The sequence below is a fragment of the Oncorhynchus mykiss genome, chromosome 17 (genome assembly GCF_013265735.2).
Source record: "Oncorhynchus mykiss isolate Arlee chromosome 17, USDA_OmykA_1.1, whole genome shotgun sequence".
In the NCBI taxonomy this organism is placed as follows: Eukaryota; Metazoa; Chordata; class Actinopteri; order Salmoniformes; family Salmonidae; genus Oncorhynchus; species Oncorhynchus mykiss.
The window spans coordinates 55,811,540-55,834,753 of NC_048581.1; the positions used below are offsets into that span (position 1 = coordinate 55,811,540).

At 40.1% G+C, this 23,214-nt stretch overlaps 2 protein-coding genes and 1 long non-coding RNA gene across 4 annotated transcripts in view; 2 read left to right on the top strand and 1 right to left on the bottom strand.

The window, feature by feature from the left end:
• The first annotated feature begins 408 nt into the window (after positions 1 to 408).
• On the top strand, positions 409 to 6,787 carry LOC110494141 (golgin subfamily A member 7). The gene is made up of 6 exons (XM_021568914.2): positions 409 to 568; positions 938 to 1,063; positions 2,305 to 2,457; positions 2,937 to 3,038; positions 3,223 to 3,282; positions 3,603 to 6,787. Exons 1-5 carry the CDS (start codon positions 560 to 562, stop codon positions 3,268 to 3,270), a joined length of 438 nt encoding a protein of 145 aa, XP_021424589.1. The 5' UTR covers positions 409 to 559; the 3' UTR covers positions 3,271 to 3,282; positions 3,603 to 6,787.
• Positions 6,788 to 13,059: 6,272 nt separating this feature from the next.
• Positions 13,060 to 17,330, top strand: LOC118940477. The gene is made up of 3 exons (XR_005037018.1): positions 13,060 to 13,565; positions 13,710 to 13,834; positions 16,563 to 17,330. It is a non-coding gene; the product is annotated as an uncharacterized LOC118940477 (long non-coding RNA).
• LOC110494120 (lysyl oxidase homolog 2A) overlaps positions 13,993 to 23,214 on the bottom strand; it is a 55,039-nt gene continuing 45,817 nt past the window's right edge. For both annotated transcript variants that reach the window (XM_021568873.2, XM_021568874.2), the window contains 6 exons: positions 20,841 to 21,006; positions 20,384 to 20,624; positions 19,963 to 20,078; positions 19,720 to 19,856; positions 17,913 to 18,024; positions 13,993 to 16,355 (listed from right to left, as the gene is read on the bottom strand). In XM_021568873.2, the coding sequence (XP_021424548.2) occupies positions 16,282 to 16,355; positions 17,913 to 18,024; positions 19,720 to 19,856; positions 19,963 to 20,078; positions 20,384 to 20,624; positions 20,841 to 21,006 (846 nt within the window). In that variant the 3' untranslated portion in view covers positions 13,993 to 16,281. The remainder of the gene's footprint in view (positions 16,356 to 17,912; positions 18,025 to 19,719; positions 19,857 to 19,962; positions 20,079 to 20,383; positions 20,625 to 20,840; positions 21,007 to 23,214) is intronic.

The window sequence follows — 23,214 nt, forward strand, 5'->3', positions numbered from 1 at the left end:
TACTTATCATTTTCGCCCTAGTTATTCTTTTAGAAAGTATATAGGAAAGGACTCTAATTCTAAAGGATTCCAAAAATCCGTGACCAGGAAGTGCGTAGTTATTTTTGCCCGCTTCACAGCGGTGTCATGCAGCGTTCAAAACAACTGGAAACTTTGACAAATACAGATCAAATCATGACGTCAGTGTTCTTCAGGTCGGAGTTTATGCCGCGTTCAAACCAACTGGGAGTTCGGAACTCGGTCCCAGAAATCTCAGACTTCCTAGTTTTCAAAACAACAGAACTCGGAATATTTTTTTTTATTTGAATGGTTATCGAACTCGGAATTCCAACTCGAACTCGGGCCTTTTTCTTGAGCTCCGACTTTCCGACCTGAAGATAACTGACGTCATGATTTTACCTCGTATTTTTTCGAGTTCCCAGTCGTTTTGCACGCGGCACTAGAAAGAAGCACTAGTTCCGGCGTTGGAATTCCGAGCTCGTTTTTCCTCGAGATCCCAGTTGGTTTGAACGCGGCAGTAGTGAGCTAGCTGGAGGAAGGAACAGTCACTCAGTCCACTATGGCGGAGGTAAATTGCGTTCACATTTGTGTTTTAACTGTGTGTATTGAGACATTTACAACTATATTATAAGCCGTGTCTGACAAAATCAGATATCACAATTTGGTGGCTGCCTGTGGTGTGGTGCTTGGTCTACTAGCCTAGCAAACTAGGTACGTTAGCTAACGTTAGTTAGCTCTCTGCCTGTCCAGGGCCCGGTTTCCAAAAAACATCTTAAGGCCCATAACGTTAGTCTGTCGGAAGCAGAGATATGTAACGTTAACTAACTAGCTTTTTCCATTAACCCAATAACTAGAATTCTGATGGATTCAAGTGATCCCATGAGATGTTTTTTCAAGTCATGCTTTCCTCACTTAATTCATGCTTTACCCCACCCAGACGCACAGCTTGCAGGAGCTGCAGCAACAAGCAGCTGTCGCCTCCAAAGTGTATGTCCAGAGGGACTACAACTCGGGTAAAATCTGCAAGTTCCAGACCAAGTTCCCCTCAGAGCTGGAGTCCAGGGTATGATAACGCACCAGTGCTGAGCGATTTGTGCTTTTTTTTAAAAGGTCGTTTCGGTTCGATTATATACAAATAAACACGGTTTTTGATTGTTTGTTTTTTTTTTTAAACATTAAATGCACTATACATTGTGGGTTGAATGCTGGAACACAGAATAAAACAATTCATAAGTCACATGATGGTATAGATGGCCCATTACTGCTTATCACCTATTAACCATTTATTCACAACTTTAATCAAATATTTCAGTTTTGTATATTACATTTATTTTATAGAGCTGATGCCTATGCTGTCTGACTTTTTTATAAATACTAGATAGTTCATCCATATATATCTAATGTTAGCTAAATGTAGTAATGAATTAATTGGCTTCATTTCTTTAAATTGACAATTCTGTGAACTGTCTTGTGCAAGTTTTCAATGGACACAATATCTGTTAGCAAAGGTGTCGGCTAGAGATGGCGTGATGTCTACTTTGATACTAAGTAGCATTTTCAAATCTGAGAGTAAGTAGAGACAAATATATTGATTAATGTCACCTTGTCCAAGTGAGATTTACATGGTTATCAAAACGTCACACCAGGGTAAGCCTACACGAAACACAGCCCTTATTTGAAGTGTTTCAAAAATACCCCATGGGGGAAAATGAATGGGGGGGAAAATGAGTGGAAACCATTTCCATATTTGACCACTAGGTTTTATGGGTATTATGACACCTCCACTCTTTTTATCACCTCACAATCTCACACCCTTCTCTCTTTGTAGCAGGCTTAAAACAAACAGACCAGTCAAGTAGATGCACAATGGATTATTGGCCACATTTTATGCACTAAACTATAAAATATTTATGTTGGAAACATCAACTCCCTACTACATCGCACAGTTCAGGCTGGATCTGATTTATCTCTAGAGAAACTGTGTGATGTGCACATTGAACTCAATGGAAAAACAAATGGAATTCAAATAATTGAACCGATGCCGGTCAATTAGTTGTTTTAAAAAATGGAAAAATACCTGAAATTCTGGTTAATCGCTCAGCACTTTATTAACATACATGCACACAGAGGTACTTAGAAATGAATTGGTTTCTTTAAGATTGTGTACAATGTTCACCCTTATTAGCACCTGAATTAGGCCCAATGTATGGATACAACTAGCTACTCACCTGTTTCCTTTTCAAAGGTGTGAATTTGGCCATGCAGACCTTTTTAATGAGGGGTTGGTGGGCATTGTTTTTTCAGGTTGATAAGCAGCAGTTTGAGGAGACGATGCAGACACTTAACAACCTTTACGCCGAGGCTGAGAAAATTGGTGGCAAGTCTTACCTGGAGGGCTGTTTGGCCTGCATGACCGCCTACACAATCTTCCTCTGTATGGAGACCCACTATGAGAAAGTAGGTCCCTAAGTCTTTTACTTTATTGTCCCTTTAGGGAAATTTTGTTGCAGTATCATGTACACGTTTAAATACAAAACAAATTGACAGTACAACTTTCATAAGTTACATACCAATAAAAAGAGACTAGCCTGCTGGCCTTACTGGGTTTGATAGGAATATTAGCATGAGCTATTTAGGAGCGATATCACACCTGCGCAAATGTATTGTCTAGTTCAGTTTTTTTCCTGCTGAGGGAAAAACAGAACTAGACAATATGTAGGACAAGGGTTGGTATAATTTTCCAAATAAAAGCAATCTGGGTCCCAAATGTCACCCTATGGGTCCTGGTCAAAAGTATTGCACTTTTTAGGGAACCGGGTGTCATTTGGGACTTAACCAATGTTGAATGACACGTGGACCAGTGGCCATATTGGATGTAGTCTTTTTATGAGGCCAAGCCATGAATGGGTGAAAGGGCTTACTTTCTTTGTCTCTAGGTATTGAAGAAAATTGCTAGGTTCGTCAAGGAGCAGAATGAGAAGATCTACGCTCCTCTGGGACTCCTGCTGACAGACCCAATAGAGAGAGGTCTCAGGGTTGTATCCATTACTGTCTTGGAGGCTCACACAAACAGGGCACATCCCAAATTGCACTGGTCTGGTCAAAAGTAGTGCGCTATATAGGGTATAGGATGCCATTTGGGACACACTCAGACCTTTCATGTGTACAGCCTTCTTTAATGTCCTGTTGGATCCTAGTTTCCTTAACTAACCCTCTCACCAGGTTGAAATCACCATTTTTGAGGACAGAAGTATTGGCTCCGGAAGATGAACCACACCAAAGGTGAGTGTTTTCAGGGAAATCATTCACCTAATTGAAATGAGCTTTCTTCTCAACCTGCACTCTTATCTGGGGATATCAATGGAAAACTGTACTAAGTTTCACAGCAACCTCACTAAAGTTTCTAAATAATTAGAAAGAATGGAAGAATATTGACTTGTAGATGCTGTCAAATGATATGCCTTGATTCCCCGTGGTTAAGGAGCAGCAATTATAAGAAATGTTATTTCACGATCACAGCTCTTGGCCTACAGCTATAAGCTATCAAGACTACCTTCATAGTATTCTTAATTTGACATTTGTTTGTTTTTGCTCTCATGCAGGATGGCCTACTTGACCTGGTGCATCTCAATTATCTCACCACACCCATCAATAATTCCTTCTGGATGTAGATGGATGTCTTTCTGGATGTAGATAATTGTTTTTATTTATTTCACAAAAGGGATGGGCTATGTGTGCTAGTAACCTATAACCCGCTGAAACAAACACTCCCTGTTTTTACATGTTTATTGAGATTATTAATTTGAACATGTGAAAATGTCTTATTCTAGTTAACCAATACCACACCTTTAGTATGAATGGTGCCGTTTTCTTTTGTATTGCCATTTTAAACTCTTACTCATTAAAGGTGCATTGTGTAATATCTCCAAATACAAATAGCCTTTAAAGGTGTAGTTCACCCACAGTTTTTAAACCTGTGTTTAATATACCCTCTTTGGTTCACCAAATTTACAACATTAGGAAGATGGTTCCTTAACTTGACAGTTGTCTACGGGCCAGGAGAAACTATAATCCACGACGATACATGTTTTTCTACTAAGCCGCTGACACCAACTGGGTGATTCTCACGAAGCTGGCACTTGACAACAAGAAATAAACACATTTTCCACCATAATTCCTCTAAGAATAGGATCTCTAGTTATCTATTTCAGAATTATTATGTTTATTTATCAGATATTGTCCATTTCCACAACTACCAATGCAAACATTTTCATTACCGTAATAGTTTTCGAAGTCCCCAAAAAGTAATAGACAAACCAATTTCTCAAAAAAAAAATTTACATTGCTCACCTAATGAAAAGGCCTGAGTTAAACACTGAAAACAAATATATTTAAAATTAAATTATTCATCTGTTTTGTAATTTTTCATTACTGCAACATACAACCTTTTCTGACTCTTGTTTTTTTGGTGATAATTACTTGTTTTTATGTAAACCTATTTGGATAAAGAACAAAAGGCACACTATCAAATTAAGCCAACATTACTAGTATACATTTTACTTTTTGTAATATTTCCTAAATATTGGTTTATTACGGTAATGATAAGTTGGATCCGACGATGAGAATACATGTTTTGGTAATGAGTGTTGCATAGTTTGCAGTTTAAAAACTGTACTGAGCTCTGTTAGATTCATCATCAAAATGTGTCATTTGTCAATCCCAAAGGATTTGGGTAATATGAAAATCACTGGTCTTAATACAATTGACTAAAATACCTTAATTTAGCATAAGTACTGTAATTACGTGCATGTATTTTCAAAAGTGAAAGTGGACTTAAGCATAAAAAGGTGACACTTTCTACAGGTAATATTGGTGTATTAGGATGTGGATATGTGTGGTTCTAAGGTATTTTAGATGGGTTTGTAAATTGAATGGCATTTTATGGGCAAATGGCATAGCATGATATGCCAAAAAAAGTATCTGTGGGATATTTACCAAAAAGAGAGGTAAAACAGGTACACATGTCAAAATGGGGGATATCCTCCTTTAAGTGGCAGGGCTGCTCTTTGTTGAAACAAACTCCAGATTGTGGCTTTAGGTCAATTAAATGGGGTTTACACCCATAATTATTTGATCCTACTTAATCGAATAACTGATGTTTTACCAAAAATCTATACAATAGGTGTAAGCTGTAGTCCTAGTAAATAATTAGTTACCACCACAGCACACCGATCGACTGACTATACATTAAAATGAGGTTATTATCGTTACCGAAATGAAGGTTCTCATTAACGAAAGACCTAAAAGTGATGCGGTAATGAGAAGCACTTAGCTCAGTCTGCTGTCTCCTATTGCTTGCAAATGGACCACATCACTAAAGCCCATTCATGCCTCCATGCTGGTACGGTGATGGTTCTCTACGTTTTTCATTTTTCTAATTTTTCTAATTTTGGTAATGAGGTCGTCGTGTCGTTAAGGGGAGAATAAGATCCTCATTCTGAAGACATAAATAAAGTTAACTTTTCATGTAAGGACTACTTCTCTAGATGAAGCATCATGGGTGAATAAAACTTTATAAAAAATAAATATAGGAGTTTTTACAGCCATTTGAAAAGTATTGCGGTAATGAGAAACATGTCCACAGACACTCTTTTTATGTAATAAATATAGTTTAATGTAAACTTCCAACTAGTACATAATTTTTATGATTTATTCTCAAACTGCAGAAACATATTGTGTTTATTCAAATAAGTTAGGTTTTTCTAGTAATAGTAGTACCATTTTATAAAATTACCCAATTTTAATCCGGATGCATTTTGGTAATGATAATTTGGGGTGAAAATGTAAGGCACTATGCCATAAACTAAGCATCTTAGTCTTAAGAATGATTGTTGCAGCTGCATCATGGTTTTATAACTCAATTTGTTACTGCTATGGTTAAAACTTGTTTCATGAGAATCACCCAACTGCTAACTTGAGCATTAATGACCAAAAACAATGAGAGGGGAATGGGGCATTGCTAGCGCGTTCCAACTTGTGGGTTTTTGTTCTTGGAGGTTGCAAACTTAAAACAGTAACAACATTTCAATCCTGATAAGTTTCTGGTTTATGGTTTGTTATTTCAGGTATTACTAAATTGTACTCCTCAAAAATCAACAAAGTTCATGCTAAAATGTGACATACTGTATCTTTTATTCAGCCTCCTGTCATTTTGTATGCAAATGTTCATGAAGATAACTAATTGAGTTGGTGTGGGTGCACTTTTGGTCACCTTAGCGGGCTATTCAATATGAACTTGTTTCGTATGCAACATGTTGTGTAGGTCTGCATAGTATTATGAAGATGTCTGTTCTGTAGTGACGGTTAACCACAGTGTTTTAAGCACACAGGTTACCTGTTATTGCCAATATGAATCAGGTTTTCACATTGGCTAGTTTAATTTATGAATTTGTAAGAAAAGGTTAAAAATCACTTACCTAGATCTGACCTCAATATTGTCACTGCTTAGCTTGACTTAATGTGAATTGACAGGAATTGGGACTCCAACCCTGACTGTGGTTTAGCATAATTATGAAGAGGTTTTAGACTACCCCATATGCTTGATGTTGTCCAATTATGTGTAAATAATTATTGACCACAACACAAAATCACCACAGAAACCTTAAGCATGCTTTGACTCTCAATGGTGTATAAGACTGCCTGTTAATTCCTAATTATTGTATTGTTTGTTCTTGTTCTTATATGTACTGTATCGATTAATAAACTATTTTCTTGAAAAACCTAAAAAGCCATACTCAATTAAATATAGCATGCATCAAATTGCATACAGTTTTGTTTTTACTAGATCACCTGTGATGGTAGCTAGCTAGACAAAAATGGCAAATGAGTCCTTACCATTTTTAATAGCAGTTAACAATATTCTGCAGTCAATGGCGCAATCGTTCATTAGCAATATAATAAAATGCAGTTTATGGATGCATTCTGCGCCTGCTGATAAGGGGACGCATTTACACAGATGGAACCAGCAGCAATAATTATTTGGAAAGGGCTGGCTACTTTTTCTGTTCTTTAAGCGTTGGTTGGTAATGTTGTTTGTGTCTGTTGTGTTCATAGGTTGTAATGCTTTTCAATTCTTTCAACCCCCAAAAATAGCTTGGTAACTTATTACTTAGTAGTGATGGGAAAACAAAGCTTCCTGAAGAATTGAGCATGTCTAGTCAAATAGAGCCCCACAGTGGAGGTGTCATAATACCCATAAAACTGCTAAATGTTTCCAATCATTTTTCCCATAGGGAATTTTAGAAATATGTAAAATAAGGGATGTGTTTGGTGTAGGCATACCCTGGCTTGATGTTTTGATAACCATGTACATTTCTCTCAGACAAGGTGACTTGAAACAACATGTATGATATTTTTTGTAATTTTTACCCCATTTCCCTCCCCCCGAATTTTGTGATTACGATATTGTCTCATCACTGCAACTCCCGGATGGGCTCGGGGGAGGCGAAGGTCGAGTCCCGTTCAACTCACGACCGAAGTCGGTCGGCAGGCGGCCGGCAGGCGCCCGGCCTGCCATGAGTCCCCCCCAAATTTGATGTCATTGTATGTGAAATTGTCAATATTAATATTCTTTGAAATTAATAAATCATGTAACTCCTCCCAGAAAGTGGTAATATGATCACAGGAAAATAAAATATGTTCAGTAGTTTCAATGTCATTCCCACAAAATGTTGTCATTACGCTCTACATTGAATTTTAATCTTAGTGTATTTGACGGATAAATATAATTTACAATTTTTAAATGGTTCTCTTTGGCCTTGGGTAATATAGAGAAAGACAAATATTTTGTTCTTATTTTAGTGGTTACAGATACATTAAAAATAATTGACAGATAGTTCCTTTAACTGTTCTGGGAAGAATTATTTGGAAATAACTTGTCTGATGTATATTGTTACACTTCTTATCCCGCAAACAACAGCCATTTATGTATAAATATAATAACATCCCTTTCATCAGCAGTACAAGACTAGAAGGAATAGCATTTATGAATACAATATTGCTTGGGGCGATAAGGACAGTAATGTTTTATCTTAAACATTATAGCTGAGGATATTACAACTTTCATCTAAAAGATTCAGTCTTTTACAGATATTTTTGTTCATCCATTCTTACATCTCTTAGCACCCGACTGGCGCAGTGGTCTAAGGCACTGCATCTCAGTGCTAGAGGCATCACTACAGACCCTAGTTCGATAACGGGTTGTATCACAACCGGCCATGATCGGGAGTCCCACAGGGGGGTACACAATTGGCCCAGCGTCGTCCGGGATAGGGGAGGGTTTGCCCGGGGTAGGCCGTCATTGTAAAATAATAATTTGTTCCTAACTGACTTGCCTAGCTAAATAAAAAAGAAAGACTATGGTCTTGTTACGGTACAGAATACACCTATTATTCCATATCGGTGTGTTATGTGGAGTGAAGTTGTGTTTATATGTGGATTTCCTATATAATAACACTTGTTGGTGAAGTGCAGAAAGTTTCACAGGTAATTTGTTAATATTAAAGTCTAAGCAAGAAATCTATTCCAATCTTTTTAAAGATGGAAGCAGGGACACATGCCATCCATATCACAGAGAAAATTGATTTATTGATTGATTTAACCTTTTATTTAACTATACGGACTACCAAAAGGCCTCCAGTGGGGACGGGGGCTGGGATTAAAAATAAAAAATATATTATAAATATAGGACAAAACACACATCACAAAAAGAGACGACACTACATAAAGAGAGACCTAAGACAACAACATAGCAAGGCAGCAACACATGACAACACAGCATGGTAGCAGCACAAAACATGGTACAAACATGATTGGGCAAAGTCAACAGCACAAAGGGCAAGAAGGTAGAGACAACAATACATCACGCAAAGCAGCCACAACTGTCAGTAAGAGTGTCCATGATTGAGTCTTTGAATGAAGAGATTAAGATAAAACTGTCCAGTTTGAGTGTTTGTTGCAGCTCGTTCCAATCGTTAGCTGCAGCGAACTGAAAAGACGATCGACCCAGGGATGTGTGCTTTCGGGACCTTTAACAGAATGCGACTAGCAGAACGGGTGTTGTATGTGAAGGATGATGGCTACAGTAGATATCTCAGATAGGAGGGAGTGGGGCCTAAGAGGTCCTCAAAATACTAACCACTTTAGTCTCAACATACCATTCATACATTCTAAATCAATTACATTCAAGCCCTCATCATTGTAAGGTCTTAAAACATCACCCTTATGTAGTGAACCTTGTTCTTCCTAATACAATTGACGTTGGTTTGGTTTATCATTTTTATAAACTGAGCGGACAGCTAGTGATAAAGCTGGGTAAATTATCCTAGACAAACTTTACATTTTTGTCTGTAAAATTCTTCCAAATATAGATACTCTTTGAAGCCAAATGTTAATAACTTTGGTTTTCAATAAATTGTTTTCAAGATATGTAATTAAATGAATGGATGGTCATGCATGGCCATAAACTCACATGTATTCATATTTTGCCTCAAACCTGAGAAGAGATTAACTAAATTGATAGCTAAAGTGGTTATTGACAAAACAAAGCTTTGGACATCATTGATCACGTGCTTCTGATAATCTGATACAAGCATTGGCACACTACTTCGAAGTAAACTGTTTAGCGATTTTGACCCATTCCTCGGGGCTCCGGTATCAAATGTAACATCACTATTACTTAGCCATATTTTCAATTGACAAACTAAGGTCAGAATAAAATATTTGATTAGAATCCATAGATCAGCATTGCATAATTGTAACGGCTTAATTGAACAACTTGTGTTCAGCATTTGCTAGCTAACGTTTGCAACTGGCATTAGAATTTAGCTAGCTAACCTAAGCAATTAGGCACTGTACTGTACTGGACAAAGCCTCCTGTGTGATATAGCTAATTTATACGGAACAAAAACATAAACGCAACATGTAAAGTGTTGGACTCATGTTTCATGAGCTGAAATAAAATATCCCGAAATTGTCCATATACACAAAAAAGCTTATTTCTATCCAATTTAGTGCACACATTTGTTTACATCCCTGTTAGTGAACATTTCTCATTTGCCAAGATAATCCATCCACCTGACAGGTGTGGCATATCAAGAAGCTTATTAAACAGCATGATCAGCATGATCAATACACGTCTGAGACCAGCCACCCAGAAAGCTGATGAAACTGAGGAGTTTTTCTGTCTGTAATAAAGCCCATTTGTGGGGGGGGGGAAAGTATTTCTGACTGGGTGGGCCTGGCTCCCCCTGCACAGTCATGTGAAATACATTCATTAGGCCCTAATCTATGGATTTCAATTGACTGATTTCCTAATATGAACTGTAACTCAGTAAAATTGTTGTGTTTTATATTTTTGTTCAGTATTGTTAGGTGCATTAGCCTGGAAATGGTGGTAGGCTGGCTAGCTAGCCAATACTGCGCTTTATGAACAAAATGTGCTAGCTAACTGTAGCATTGAGTTGTTACACTGAGTCAACTGTATCCCCAACATTGGTCATGAAATAGACCAGTGTTTTCCCAACCCTGGTGCTCGAGTACCCTCAACAGTACACATTTGTATTGTAACCCTGGACATGCACAAATGATTCAACTGGTCATCTAATCATCAAGCCCTCAATGAGCTGAATTAGTTGTGTTTTTCAATGCCTACAGCCACCCTGGCATTTCCTTATTTTGATGGCTGTTATCTTCCCAAGCAAGAAAATGCATCTGTTCACACAGTCCTAGAAGAATTGAACGCTTACCTACAGATAGAGAACCAGAAAAGGTATGCTGACATTTCCTGCATTCTGTCACAATCATGAATTGAGAGCTTGTATAATTAATTTTATTTGCCTTGTGAGACACATTCCCTGGCAGTGACATTTAGCATTAATTGCCTTTAAATACCAGTGGCATTTAGCTATGTGTCGCAGATCATAATACACCTATATGTGATCAAAGCCTATTTGTGATTTGATGTCACCCACTTGCTACAGTTTGTATGCCAGATAATGTGTGATAACCAACCATTTCGCGTGTCTGACTACTCTCGCCACAGGTAGAGCACACACAACAAGGTCTTACATTCATGTCTCCCTTGTAAAATAAGTCTTCTGACCATCAATGGGACTTCCTGGATAAACAACTGTCAAATACAAATTCATATGATGTATTATCAGGTCACACTGTAAATTAAAATGATCCAAGCCTGGCTGCCAAAGTAGTTCTAAAGTAACTGCATGGCATTAGCATCTTAATGTGAGTTATTGCCCATTATTTTCACAACGTTACATGATGACTTTAGTATGGTGTGTGGGGGACGACAGCTTATATGAGGAGGCTCCCAGAGAGGTATGCAGAGCAGCATTAAAATAATTTTCTCACCAGAGTTTCTATCAAATTGACTTGTTGCGGATAAAAAGCTGTGCGTGATGACGTAGTGCACATAAAAATAACTTTTGTGGTTAAATTACCATGTACAGAATATTTAAAAAAGACCAGTTAAATGGGTTTATATCACATTTTCAACTGTACTTATGGTTATGTCTGAAAAAAGGTTATATTGTAAATGTGCCCACTCTGGTCTTGGCACGTCCGCTCTAGCCAACAGCTCTCAGATACAGTGCAGGTAGACAACCTACATGCTGAGATTATTTTGGATAAGGGAGATCATTTTTTAAAATTGTCCAACGGCAGCCAAGCATCAATGAAAATGTCACCAGAATAAGACTAGTGCAAGCTCATCACTGTGCACTTTCATCACCCTGTGAAGTTCATCATCATTTATTTATTCTGTAGCCTAGTAAACTGCTTGCTTTCCCAAGGTGCATAAAGGGGTTTCACCTGCCATTTCTCGCAATAATAATTTTACCAACACAAAAATATCCCACATTCTCTAGAGCATTTTGTGATGTCAACATTTGGAAAGTTTAAATTTGCTGTTTCCACCAGGCCTGTCGTGACATTTATCTGACATGTAGTTTACTCACATAAAAAGGTTGGATGGAAACCTGTTTAGTGTAGTGAGCTTCTGACAAATTCCATGACAATAGAGTGGGGGAGGGGTGATCTATGGGGAGTGTATCATTGCTGTTCTTCAAATGACTAAAATGTTGTTGTTTTTTCTAAATCTGTATGAAAATGGAACACAAATTACCATGACATTTTAGATTGTCCTCAAGTTAAATACATCAACTTTGGAGGCATAGACTATATACAATATTGTCTCAGATATAGGCTATATTTCACATGTATTATATTTAAAGGGATTACTGAGAAACACTTAATTGGGATAGGTATATCTGTCAATAACTGGTTGAATTTCTCGTCAGATCACAGCCCACTTGACAGAGACAGACGTGGCCATCGAACACGCCCACAACGACTACTCGTATTTTGGGAACGTGTGGATCAACCAGGACGAGTATGCCCACGTTATCGAGATCTACGACTTCCCGGCCATGTTCAAAACAGACGACCTGCTGGATGCCTTTTCAGACTACAGGTAAAAGCCTTGGAGTAGGGTGACGTTGCCCCTAGATGCTGATCTTGGATCACTTTGACCTTTTCCTCACTGATGTTTAGGATTGGGGGAAGGGAAGCTTATCCTGGATCTGTACCTAAGGGAAACCTCACCCCGCAGCACAGGTGAAAGCCTCCCCATGTCCCTCACTAAAGCCGACAGCACACTCACAAGGGCTGTCTGTCTCTCTCCCAGTCTTATCTTGGTCTGTCTTTCAGTGACTGGGGCATGAAGATTATGTGGATGGACAACACTCGCGCCCTAGGCGTGTTCTCCAGTCAATCTGCAGGTATGGTTTTTGAGTATATCTTTTTTTTCATCTTTTGAGTCGTATTTGAAGTAACTGCCCAGTGTAAATCTAACTTTATTTAAAGTTCATATTCTATGAACTCCTATCCAAATAATGTTGACATTTATTTTTGTGTGGCTAAAGCATAAATTTAAGGGAAAAAAAACACATCAAAAATCCCACCTCAAACTTCTATCTCAGACTGTTTAATAAATGCTTGCTGTTTCCTCATAGAACATGTAATCTCCTTGGGGAGGACGAGCTGGCCAGTCAGTGATCTAGAGGATGAGCTGGCCAATCAACGGTCTACTTGCGTGAATATTTTAATGACCAGTGTACACCCACACAGAATAGCTGCTTTTTAACATAGCTTCCCTTCCAATATTGTTTATTTAACTATTTCACTCTCATTTTGTAAGTAGTTATATTTCATATAAATCTGGAAACACTAGACAGTTACTTTAAGTTATATTTTACTCCAATATAAGTCACGAGTCCCCTTTGGCACATTGAAGTTAGTTGTGTGACCTTCTGACGGTCGGTGAAGGGAAGTTGGTGTTCTTTCTTATGACAAAAGAGATTAAAATCTTTGAATCGGTTCCTGTGTTTGTTTAGCCCTCCATGCACTTTCCATTCGGCACCCTCTCCTGAAGACAAGCACTCTGTCTGACGGGAGCAAGAAGGCCAAAGGGAAAGCCATGAGATGCGCGGGTATTGTTCTTGTTTTTTGATCCATCTATACTGTAACAGAAAGTATGTGGTCTGTCGTGCTTTCGTTGTGAATAGCTAACTTATTACCATGTTAATACCATGTTATTTCCTTGCTCTAATGTAAAGTCCTTCTGTATTTCCCAGAGTTTATCCAGCCGGTAAAGGAGAAGCCATGGACAGACTCTGCAGTGGCCCGGAGAATGGTGACCACAGCCCTGGGGCTGCGGAGAGGTGGAGCGCTCTCACAACATTTCTGACCGCTACAGCAGGTGAGATGACATTTCAACGTAGGCACAGAGATGCAAAGTAAACCACAGAATCGGGACGACTAAACTGCGTTATCGGGTCTCGGCAAGATATTTTGTTCACATTGTTGCTCATCATCACATCATATTGCTGAGTCTCTGTTTAGGAAATCAAGAACATGTCATGGTTTGCTTGTTTATTTTTATTAGAGAAAATATGAAGCAAGCACAAAATGCTTTAAAACAATCAACTGTGTATACAGTATAGGATAATCACCCATCTAGTAAAGAGCACCCTTGTAAAATAAAGGGCCCTGTAGTTGCAGTGTCACAAAAATAGAATGCAAAGATGCATTTTCACATGTCATTTGTGACTTGTACAATCGAGAAAACAAACATAAGAGTCCCTGACGGTAATAATTTAATTTAATGGATGTTTGAAAAATGAACTAAGCTGAGCAGAATATGGTGATAAGACTAAAATGTATATGTATCTTAGAATCCTAAGATGAAAGGTATTAAATATATTGCCAGAGTTGATATTAGGTGATGCAAGATACACTGTTAACTTGAGGCAGAATCCCAACACAAATGACATGAATAACTAACTCCCTCTCACCTAAATCATGCTGTTTGTCGCCGATTTGGACAGAAGTTTGTGTACATTTTAACTTGGGGATTCTGCCTTAAATGCTCATTGCCTCTTTAGAGACGTAAAAATGCAGGTTTGATGAGAGGGGGGAAAAGTTTCTCCTTAGTGGTAGCTGTATGGTTGTAATAATACTGCATTATCCTTAGTGATTACCGCACAGCAAGAAAACAATCAGTTCTTCCTTATTTTATATTCACAATGGCTTCTACTACATTATCACGCCACAGACTTGCAAATAATATTCTCCGTGGATGTAAGACTATTCCGCTACTTTCCCCACCCCCACTTCAAAGGCACGTGCACTGGTGGCCCATGTGTCTGTCATCCATGTCTATTTATTTATTTATTGAATAAATAGTTTTGACAGTAACCCTCCAACAAGTCTAATGCTTCTTAGGTAGTTCTATGAGTTTTAGTTTAGAAAACAATCTCCGCAGAAGCGACAGTTACAGGGATGGTAAAAAGAGATCTTGATTGTCGTAGTGACATCAGGGGAAACTGGGCAGAAGAAAGTTGTTACAGAACTGCTGTATTTGAAGCACATCTTTAATTGAGCCTCTCATTCTCCTTAATTGCCGACCTCAACACTTTAAGGAAAGAGACTAACTGTATAGGAAGCTCTGGGATAGTGCTGAGCGATTAGTGTTTTTGGAGGTCTGTTCGGTTTCGGTTAGATTATTTAAAAAATAATCACAGTTTTGCTAATTTTTTTAAAACATTCAATGCAATATGCATTGTGGGTTGAATGCTGTTACACAGAATAAAACAATTAATAAAAGTCCCATGATGGTAGACTGCCCATTACTGCTTATCAATTACTAACCATCATTTATTCACATTACTTTAATAAAATATTTCAGTTGTGGTGTATATTACATTTATTTTTTATTTTTATGAATATATTATTTAATTCCAAGTCATCTCTAAAGAGCTGCTGCCTAATGCTGTCTGAAAAGAAATCACTATTTTGCAGTTCTTCAAATTAAATGAGGCACACTTTTATGACGGCTGAATACCAACTATCAACCACTTAGATCATGTGTTTACCTCACGGAACAACAGCTGCTCTCTATATCCCTTAATGATCGCGCATTCTTCTCTCTTGTGTAGCAGTCATAACAGAAACACAGAACGGATCTGATTTATCTTTAGAGAAACTGTGTGCAGTGAGCTTACAGGAAAAATAACGGAACTAAATGAAATACAAATAATTGATTCAACGTCAGTTGTTGTTGTTTAAAAACCCGAAAAATAACACATTTCAGTTAATCGCTCAGCACTACTCTGGGGACAGGGGGGGGGGGGGGGGGGGGGGGGGGGGGGGGGGGGGGTCCAGAGAAACAGCGTTACGCTGGTGTTCATAGGTGCATAGTTAATTGCCTGCTCAACACACTGTCCTAAAAACAATTAAATAAACAATTCAGGACACTGTCTCAAAGTGCAGCAGGTGTCTCAAAACATCACTTTCTTTCCTTACGGTGGACCACAAAGATTGGGTACAGGTAACTAAATAGCTCTGATTTGATAGCACCAGCACTCTGCTGTACATGTGACAGAAATTTGTGAGAACAGTAAAGACAGAGTTGCTTCTTCAAGCTGGATCTTTAAAACAGGGTTTTTTCGTCTGCAACGTCCTTATATAAAACGTTGGCACTGAGGTGAGCTTTGCTTTTCAATTTTCATCCAGCACCGTTAGGGAGGAAACAGACGGCACAGCGCTCCCTCTAGCGGTTGGTCATTTCACAACAGTCTTGCCGGTCATTCATCAGTTTCGCAAAATAAAATGTTCCTCCTGGTCTTTCCATTGAGTCCGTCCACACTACCTGTGTCCCAGCTGGTTATTCATGAGGCCACTGAAAGAGGATTCCTCTGACTCGGAGCTCACTGAGCCACCTGAAGAGGAGAGACAAACGGGACACATGAGGAACTGCACTCGTTCAATCGTGGGCACAGTTGAAAAGTGAAAAGCACAGGGTACACTGGTTGTCAATATAAATTAATCTATATACTGTAGTTACAATGGTAGAAATACTTCAATCACTGAAGTCTTCACAAGCTTTCTCTTTTAACTGAACTGATAGTTTTCATGATCTTTTACAGGAATGCCAGGCTACAACTGGACGACACACCTACTGATGTCCTGGCTAATAAATAACTGTCAAACCAGTGCCATCCTATGTCTTGTTCCTGTTTTCAAGTTCCTAGTGTTAATGCCACTGTAGCACTCGAGTGCCTGATTTACAGTATAGGGCCAACCTAAACTACACTATGCTGGCTTGGATATTTTATTTTCATGGCCAACTCAGTAAAGCTTGGATTGGCCCCTTTTTGGGGGGGAGGGGGTTTGGCAACAGTTATTAATGTGTTTTACTTAGTAATTTGTTCTATGCCAACCACTTACATGTCAGTAACACTCTGAATGCGTCCATATATAGATGGATAAGGTAATACTCAAGAGTTGGTGATGCATCGCAAACAGAGGCACCAGTTGTATAATTCCTATCAGTGGAGACTGTTGAGGGGAGGTCGGCTCATAATAATGGCTGAAACGGAGCAAATGAAATGGCATCAAACGCATGGAAACCATGTGTTTGATGTAGTTGATACTATTCCGCTCCAGCCATTACCACGAGCCCGCCCTCCCCAATTGCAAACTTGCATAGCAAAAATATGTAAAGATGCAGTGACCTTAAATCAAATGTAAAGATGACATTAAATTAACACACTGTCTGGAGATGGGAATAAAAAGGCAGGATGTGGACAATTTTGTTAGGAAAGCAAAGCAACTCTATCATTTATGTTGTAGGTTTCAGATAAATATATAGGTGATTTAATTTACTTTTTGTAAAAAGATCTATGTAAATAAAGTTTCATTTGATAAACTGCAGCGACTTCACTTGTAACTTGACGCAACTTTTCAGGATCGCCATTTTGCGCTCTTACGTTGTGTACGTCGTGCCTAGGGTATAAATTAGGCATGTGAAATGTTCAATTAACTGTGAAGAAAAATAAACTAAAAAACGTGTTGAGGGGTGAAATGTATTTTCATAAGCACTGTTATTTTCTCGAAAGACATTCAATTCCAGACAGAATAGAGTGGTGTATATTTTTTTTCAATGCTAAAAACGGCCACACACAAACATCTGAATCATTCAAGTTGAGCAATACACTAGAGGAGTCAGGTAGCTTAGCGGTTAAGAGTGTTGGGCCAGTAATCGAAAGTCGCTGGTCCGAATAACCGAGCGGTCAAGGTGAAAAGTCTGTGTCCGAGACCGGGATGCCGTACTATTAAAACATGTATTTACATTTTGCGATTGCCTTTTCACGCATTTATTTTCTTTGAATTTAAACCTCTTTGGAATGTGGTCATCCATAGACAAAATGGCTTTGAACAAGACAAGTGTCCATCACATTCAATAATGTTGTAGCCAGTAATCTCCGGTCTCTCACCTATATAACAGTTGTACATCCATATCCTGTGGCCGTCGTATCGACACCTGCACTTCATAACGTTGTTGGTGTAGTCAGACTCTGCTACCTCAAAGTTTGGGTTGATCACAACCTAGGGAGAGAAACAACGTATTGATGATGTTATCAGAGCACCCACATACTCTTGCTATGACCAAAAGACCGATCTGTGTTGGCAGCAACTATTACTGAAATTCTAACATTTATAAAATGCTGGGAAAGTGACCAGCAAAATGACTAAAAGTGGATTCCATTGAAATGAATCGACTCCTGTTAACCCCATGGAATAAGAAGTGGAAAGAAGAACTGTCACTACTCCAAGCTTATTACACTGAAAAAAAGTATAAACGCAACATGCAACAATTTCAAAGATTTTACTGAGTTTTAGTTATAAGGAAATCAGTGAAATTAAATAAATTCATTAGGCCCTAATCTATGGGTTTCACATGACTGGGAATACAAATACCTTTTAAAAATAAAGGGTAGGGGCGTGGATTAGAAAACTAGTCCGTATCTGGTTTTCTAACTGAAACACGCTGTCGTACACGTCGATCTAGAGTGTTCCAAACATGCTCAATGGGTGACATGTCTGGTAAGTATGCAGGCCATGTAAGAACTGCGACATTTTCAGCTTCCAGGAATTTTGTACGGAACCTTGCCACATGGTGCTGTGCATTAACATGCTCAAACATGAGGTGATGGTGGCTGATGAATGGCACGACAATGGGCCTCAGGATCTCGTCACAGTATTTCTCTGGATTCAAATTGCCATTGATAAAATGCAATTGTGTTCGTTGGCCGTAGCTTATGGGGCACTCTGTCCACAACATTGACATCAGCAAGCTGCTCAGTTTAAACCGGGATTCATCCGTGAAGAGCACACTTCTCCAGCGTGCCAATCCACAGTTTCATCAGCTGTTTGGGTGGCTGGGCTCAGACGATCCCGCAGGTGAAGAAGCCGGGTGTGGTCCTGTTGCTTGGCGTGGTTACACGTGGTCTGCGGTTGTGAGGCCGGTTGGACGTACTGCCAAATTCTCTAAAACGACGTTGAAGGGGTCTTATTGTAGAGAAATTAACATTACATTCTCTGGCAACAGCTCTGGTGGACATTCCTGCAGTCAGCATTCAAATTGTACACTCCCTCAACTTCTGTGGCCTTGTGTGACAAAACTGCACATTTTAGTGGCCTTTTATTGTCCCCATTTTTTACCTTTATTTAACTAGGCAAGTCAGTTAAGAACAAATTCTTATTTTCAATGACGGCCTAGGAACAGTGGGCTAACTGCCTGTTCAGGGGCAGAACGACAGATTTGTATCTTGTCTTGCAACCTTCCGGTTACTAGTCCAACGCCCTAGCCACTAGGCTACCCTGCCGCCCCCACCCATTGCAAGGCAAGGTGCACCTGTGTAATGATCATGCTGTTTAATCAGCTTCTTGATATATCAAACCTGTCAGGTGGATGGATTATCTTGGCAAAGGAGAAATGCTCACCAACAGGCATGTAAACACATTTGTGCACTAAATTTGAGAGAAATAAGCTTTTAGTGCATCTGGAACATTTATAGGGTATTTTATTTCAGCTCATGAAACATGGGACCAACACTTTACATGTTGCGTTTATATTTTTGATCAGAGTATAAGATTATATAACATGTTATACAAGGACCTTGCTCCCATATCATATTTGGATGTAGAGATTTGCATGCCTATCCTAACATAATTGTTATTTTAAATGATGGAAGAAGAAAATAATGTTTTGAAATAAGACAAATTAAATACGATTCTCACCTGGAAGATGTAGTCTCCTGGCACAACGTCTGTCACGTCTATCCACTGACAGTCAATGTCGTGTCTGTACGTATCCCAGCACCCAACAGTGATGCCCTGCTGCCCGAAGTTAGCACACTCGTACCTCTTCTCGATACCTGGCCGGCCAGAGAGACAACAGTGCTAAAGTACAGAATCAGGAACATAGACAAGGTTTGTTGTGATCATTTTCATCATTTGTTTTTCACATTAAATCCTCTTTACCCTCTTCACATTGGGTGTCCTCCAGACAGAAGCTGGCCTTGTGTCCCTCTGCCACCTTGGTGCCGTTGAAGCTCAGTAGGTCATAGTGGGTGAACACCTCCATGCTGTGGTAGTGCCTGGACAGGGAGACGGAGACAGTCCATCATCATAACCAGCCTGCACACCCACAGCAGGCACTGCCTCCACATGACTACAAATCAGACCACAAATCTATGATCTCACAAGACTGCGACAATGACCACCCTCTCCAGAGGACTTTTATCACAGCACAGTGATTGATCTCAACTCACGTAACACAACGATGCTCGCTTGCATGCCATTGTCCAACCCCTCCTTCATCATACCTTTCACTACTTAACTCAATGACTAAAACTGAAGGACCCAGGAATTCATCCTCCCGTCCGACGCCATGTTTCTATACCTGTGGCACTCGTGCCAGATCCAGGAGTTGTGTGCGGCCCTGGGGCGAAAGTCTGTCAGTCCGTTGTTGTGTATCTGGGAGGAGAAGCGCAACAGGCGGCGGTAGGAGGACGATGTGGCGGCGGCGGCGCTGCTGGACAGACAGTGCTCCTCGTTGGCACACTGCAGTATGTACATGGGCCGGTCCTCCAGGTACGTGGTGTGTTCCACCACCTGGGCGTTTAGAACCAAGTCTGGGGCCGCTGTATGCCGAGGCAGAGGATAGGTTGTTGTTAATATGGAGATCAGAGGCTGCACTTTGAATAGAGACCCAATCAAGGATTCAAACAACAGCAAAATGGCCGCCCAACACTTTTTGGAGGTAACATGGACTTGTTCAAAAACAACATTATTATTTTTTAAATGTTTTGCAACAGTGTGCCATAATGAATGCGACCCAGCTACTGTAAGTGACTTACTCTCAGAGCAGGAGACTCCAGCAGCGAAGCGTCCTCCCCCTCGGGGGCAGTCGAGGTGTTTCCCATGATGGAGGCACTGGGCCAGAGTCATCTCTGTCCCCGAGCACCTGACCCCGCTCATCACCACGTCATCAGCACTCACGTCTCCTGGCCAGTACCACGTCTCCTGGTAGTGAGAAATAACACAGACAAACCGATCAAACATAGGCCGAGCTTCAATTCTTCCAACTCAAAATGGAAAACTGTCATTTCATCATCCTACCACAAGAGGTTTCCCTATCTACATTTCCATCCTTGCAAGTCATGAGACTGCACAGCTGTTGTTGCGATACGGGAACATCTGCCTAGATGTAGTTGATTGTGATTGTCCAAAACCCCTTCACAAGATAGACATAGATGAATATTAGTTAGGCCACTCTTTCCTTGGAGGATGTTTACTAGACCTCATGTATCTGATGAGACTTTATAAAGCAAGTAGCAAGATCCTTAAGCAAACAAAGTCTCTCTGTCTGAAGTCAAATGTTGCTATGTTGAGAGAGAGAGATAATGTATTAAGTCTGTCCTCATGGATCTGATTCAGCCTCTTTATAGTATCATCTGTATGTCTCTGACAACGCCCAAAGCCAAGGGAATACTCCTGTAAAACTCATTATTTCCAGGGTCTCCCACGGAAGGAGTATGTATGGGTGGGTTGGAGGGAAGGAGGGGGGCTAGGGAGATCTACGGAACAGAGTTTTAGACTTTGGTATCATATGTTCCATCTGTCCCTCTGCCTGCAGAAACACTTAGTCTGCGTTACTAATGGAACCCTATTCTCCTGCTTTTGACCAGTCACTATATAGGGAATCTGGTACCATTAGGACGCAACCTTAGAGTGGGTTGAGTCACTGACGTGATCTTCCTGTCCGGGTTGGCGCCCCCCTCGGGTTCGAGCCGTGGGGGAGATCTTAGTGGGCTATACTCTGCCTTGTCTCAGGGTAGTAAGTTGGTGGTTTAAAGATATCCCTCTAGTGGTGTGGGGGCTGTGCTTTGGCAAAGTGGGTGGGGTTATATCCTGCCTGAAGGGGCCTGTCCGGGGGTATTGTTGGAAGGGGCCACAGTGTCTCACAACCTCTCCTGTCTCAGCCTACAGTATTTATGTTGCAATAGTTTATGTGTCGGGGGGGCTAGGGCCAGTCTGTTATATCTGGAGTATTTCTCCTGTCTTATCCGGTGTCCTGTGTGAATTTAAGTCTGCTCCCTCTAATTCTCTTTCTCTCTTTTCTCGGACCTGAGCCCTAGGACCATGCCTCGGGAGTGCCTGGCCTGATGACTCCTTGCTTTCCCCAGTCCACCTGGTTGTGCTGCTGCTCCAGTTTCAGTGTCTGTCTCTCTGTCTGTCTGTCTGTCTGTCTGTCTGTCTGTGCGTGCATGTGGGTGTGTATGCTAGGTCCAAATACATTTAAAGGATCCCCAAACACATAATGACATTTTCATGTAAACTGCCATTAAAAGGGGCATTAGTACACAATCATCAAAATCACACAATTACTGTGCAAAAGAGTTCTATCAGCCCAGTCCAATTTCCAGTCATTAAACTCTCCCACCCATCAACACAGTTCTTCCATGATTCATAAATACTTTCCAGACGTATATCACCACTGCCAGTGGCATCAGCAGTTGTTAGTACACTGCAAATTAGAGAAAGTCTCTCAAACTGTAGAACCGCAAGAAAAAATGTATAAAGAACGCAGATAGTGCTTTCCTTTCGGCGTGTATCGAGGTGCTTTCCTTAGAGAGGTGTATCACACGGTGGGACTAAAGACAGCTCTTGAATCACCCTTTAAATACAACAAATAATCTAAATAGCAGCACTAATCAGCAGATAAGCGTACCTACCCTACATACAGTTTGCTGATGGTCGTAGGCCAATTAAACTTCAAAGAGCAGGAATGAACTCCCCACCATCAAATCTAGCCTGTAGCCTTTCCTCACTCCATCACCTCAGTTAGTGTGGAGAATATAAGCTGTAAAGTCAGTGTGGAGACTATAAGCTGTAAGGTCAGTGTGGAGACTATAAGCTGTAAGGTCAGTGTGGAGACTATACGCTGTAAGGTCAGTGTGGAGACTATAAGTGTTAAGTCAGTGTGGAGACTATAAGTGTTAAGTCAGTGTGGAGACTATAAGTGTTAAGTCAGTGTGGAGACTATAAGCTGTAAGGTCAGTGTGGAGACTATAAGCTCTAAGGTCAGTGTGGAGACTAAGCTGTAAGGTCAGTGTGGAGACTATAAGTGTTAAGTCAGTGTGGAGACTATAAGCTGTAAGGTCAGTGTGGAGACTATAAGCTCTAAAGTCAGTGTGGAGACTATAAGCTCTAAGGCCAGTGTGGAGACTA